The 3,112-nt window shown below is 35.6% G+C and overlaps 1 protein-coding gene across 1 annotated transcript; it reads left to right on the forward strand.

The window, feature by feature from the left end:
• Positions 1–519: 519 nt before the first annotated feature.
• Positions 520–1,955, forward strand: LOC105778353 (GATA transcription factor 12). Its single transcript, XM_012602040.2, has 2 exons — positions 520–945; positions 1,081–1,955. The coding sequence occupies exons 1-2, from the start codon at positions 646–648 to the stop codon at positions 1,747–1,749; spliced, it is 969 nt and encodes a 322-aa protein (XP_012457494.1). The 5' UTR covers positions 520–645; the 3' UTR covers positions 1,750–1,955.
• The last annotated feature ends 1,157 nt before the right edge of the window (positions 1,956–3,112 follow it).

Here is a 3,112-nt window from a genome sequence, read left to right on the forward strand (position 1 = left end):
ATAGTTCGTGTCAAAAAGAATATATAATAATGAGATTATTAAAAAAAATACTTTTATATATTAAATCAAGAAAATTTAAAATACTAAAATTGAAAACTTAAAAAAGAAAATACTAGTAATATATATATAGGTAGTAAGTTATAAAAATATTTTGAGTAAAAAAAGGTTTAATTAACCAATTATTCGAAAATGGTTAACCTTTGTTTAAAGCAAGGATACCTTTACTTTATAAGACGAAAGCTTACCATTTGCCAACTCATAACTTCACCAAATCATAACAAAAAAACAAAGCAACCCATAAAAAAAAGAAGTTACTACGAAAACCCTAAAGTGATATTCTTTTATAATTTTTCAAACTCACTTACTATGGAATTAACTCTTTACTTTAATAATAATAGAAGTGATATAGTGTAAATTAAATTAAATAATAGAGTGCATGTAAAAACTAAAAAGATGCTACAATTTGCTCATATTTGCAATTCTGCCCTTCCCTTCACTCCTCAAAACCCACCCTTTCTCCTCACTCTTTCCTACACCAAACTCTCATTCCATTTCTTCATCTTCTCTCTCTCTCTACACAAGTAGAGATCTTTCACTATAACTATTCGTATATACGAAGCTGTATATTGTAGTTTCTAAAGTTGAATGGAGGTGGGGGACTTCTTCGTCGGAGGTTTTTATGGCGGTGCTGCAGGCAATGACTTCTCGCCTGTGAAGATGATGTCCACAGAGCGAAAGCTCCCAGAGAATTTCACCGTCGACGATCTCCTCGACTTTTCGAATGAAGACGCCATTATAAATGACGTCTTTTTAGAAAATGTCGCCGGCAATTCCACCGACTCCTCCACTGTCACCTGCAATTCCTCCGTTTCCGGAGGCGATAACCACCTCTCTCCCGTTAATCTCCCTCACTCTTCTCAGTTCTCCGGAGAACTTTGCGTCCCGGTAATTAACAAAACAAAATCTTCTGTTTTATTTTTTTTTCTTATTTTTGCATGGAAAAGAATTATTATTTACGTAGTTAAATAATAATATTGTAGACGATAAATGTTTATTTTTTTATATATAAATTTTGTGCAGTATGATGAATTGGCTGAGCTTGAATGGCTCTCAAATTTTGTGGAGGACTCGTTCTCAACGGACCAGAATTTACAAAGCAGCCTCCAGATTTTCGCAACGTCAAAATCACTCACACCCGAATCCTCATCTTCCTCAACCCGACCCGATTCCTTAATCCAGAGCCCATCCAATTCCAACCCAATTTTCCAACACGAAACTCCGCTCCCGGGGAAGGCACGATCCAAGCGTTCAAGGGTGGCCCCATGCGATTGGTCCACCCGACTCCTCCACCTCAATCCGAAATCAGCGGCCCAGAAGAAAAGGGAGAACCCGAACGCCAATTCGGAGTTGCCAGTCCGGAAATGTTTACATTGTGCGGCGGAAAAGACGCCGCAATGGAGGACTGGGCCGTTGGGTCCGAAAACATTGTGTAATGCATGTGGGGTGAGGTACAAGTCGGGCCGACTGGTGCCGGAATACCGTCCCGCAGCGAGTCCGACATTTGTGTCGGCGAAGCATTCGAATTCTCATAGGAAAGTTTTGGAGCTTAGGAGACAAAAGGAGTTCCAAAGAGCACAGCATCAACAGCTGATCAGTCAAACTTCGGTTTTCGGCATATCCAACGGTGGTTGTGCTGATGATTTCTTGATCCACCATCATGGTGGGCCCAATTTTAGCCACGTGATTTAGCAATATATAATCTTCTTTTTTTTTTTTAAAGGTAGTTCTTTTCCTAAAATTTGATCTTCAAAGAAAAAGAAAATTCTGTAGTTTTTTTACCTGGAACCCAAGAAAGCAAAAAAACAGAGGAAGTTAGTCATAATTGAATTTTGCCCAATTGGCAGATTTTAGAATTAATTTTATTTTCATAAATGCAACTAGATTTTTTGTTTTAATTTCTTTCTCTTAAATGGACAAAAAAAAAAAAGAGTGGAAACACATTTCCAGAGTTGGCTAATGGGTGAGGGGGGATGTCCGCACCTAATTGCATTTGCACATGCAAATGGGAATGGGAATGCATTTTCAAAGCAAGCCTTGTTTTGAATAAAAATCATAATTTATAAAAATATGTATATCTCGTTATTTGACTGTCCATAAACCAACTTTTACTAAGATTGATGTTTATATGTGATTTATTTACTTAACTTGTGGAGTGGTTCAAGGATCCAAACTACTGGCCATGGATTTCAGTGATTCTTTTTTTAATATTATCATCATCAAATGGGAATAAAATCATATTAGTCTTCGTCTTTGGCACGTACCATTTTTATAGCTTCAAAAACTATTCCAGTGAAGAGGTCAAAAGATTTTGAGAGAACCAACGAATTTTATAAAACCAATACCATTATTATTTTATACAAAAAAATATCACCTATTTTATTTATTTATTCTTAAATTTTACACAATATTCAACTTGCAAAAATGGTTTGAGACGAGCCATTACGAGCTCACACTCAATATTTAAGCCAATTCTGCTAAATAGTTAACACATCGACCATTTAGGGTGGATTTGGATGGGCGATTGGGTGCGGTGCGTTTAGTTTACTTTTTGTCTCACGCTACAGTATCGTTACAGTGTCTAATCTTACCGTCACTGCTGTTTTTACACTAACCGTAGGTAAACGCACTGCTCATCCAAACCCACCCTTAGTCTTCATGAATCAACGTCAAATAGTCATCGATAAATGCGTGGAACGAATGACACTCCTCAATTATCTTATTTTTTAATTTAAAAAAAAAAGAGATTGCATTTTTATATTCATCCTACTCGATTAACTTAAAATTTAAATCTATTTGAAGGGCAAACTATATGTTTGCCTACTGCAGTCTTTTGTTCATTACGGCCTGGGTGATATTTAACTGTCCTCCCCGTCCGGCACATTTGCTCTTCCAAGGGGTTCCACTCTACTTCGTTTAAATATTTTGATGATATTTAGATTTTAACTTCATTTATTCTATAAATTAATTAAAATTCTAAATATATAATATTATTAAGTTTAAGTTGACAAATATCTATTATAATCATTTCAAATTCATAATTAAATATACAAAT

The sequence above is a fragment of the Gossypium raimondii genome, chromosome 10 (genome assembly GCF_025698545.1).
Source record: "Gossypium raimondii isolate GPD5lz chromosome 10, ASM2569854v1, whole genome shotgun sequence".
NCBI classification, from domain to species: domain Eukaryota; kingdom Viridiplantae; phylum Streptophyta; class Magnoliopsida; order Malvales; family Malvaceae; genus Gossypium; species Gossypium raimondii.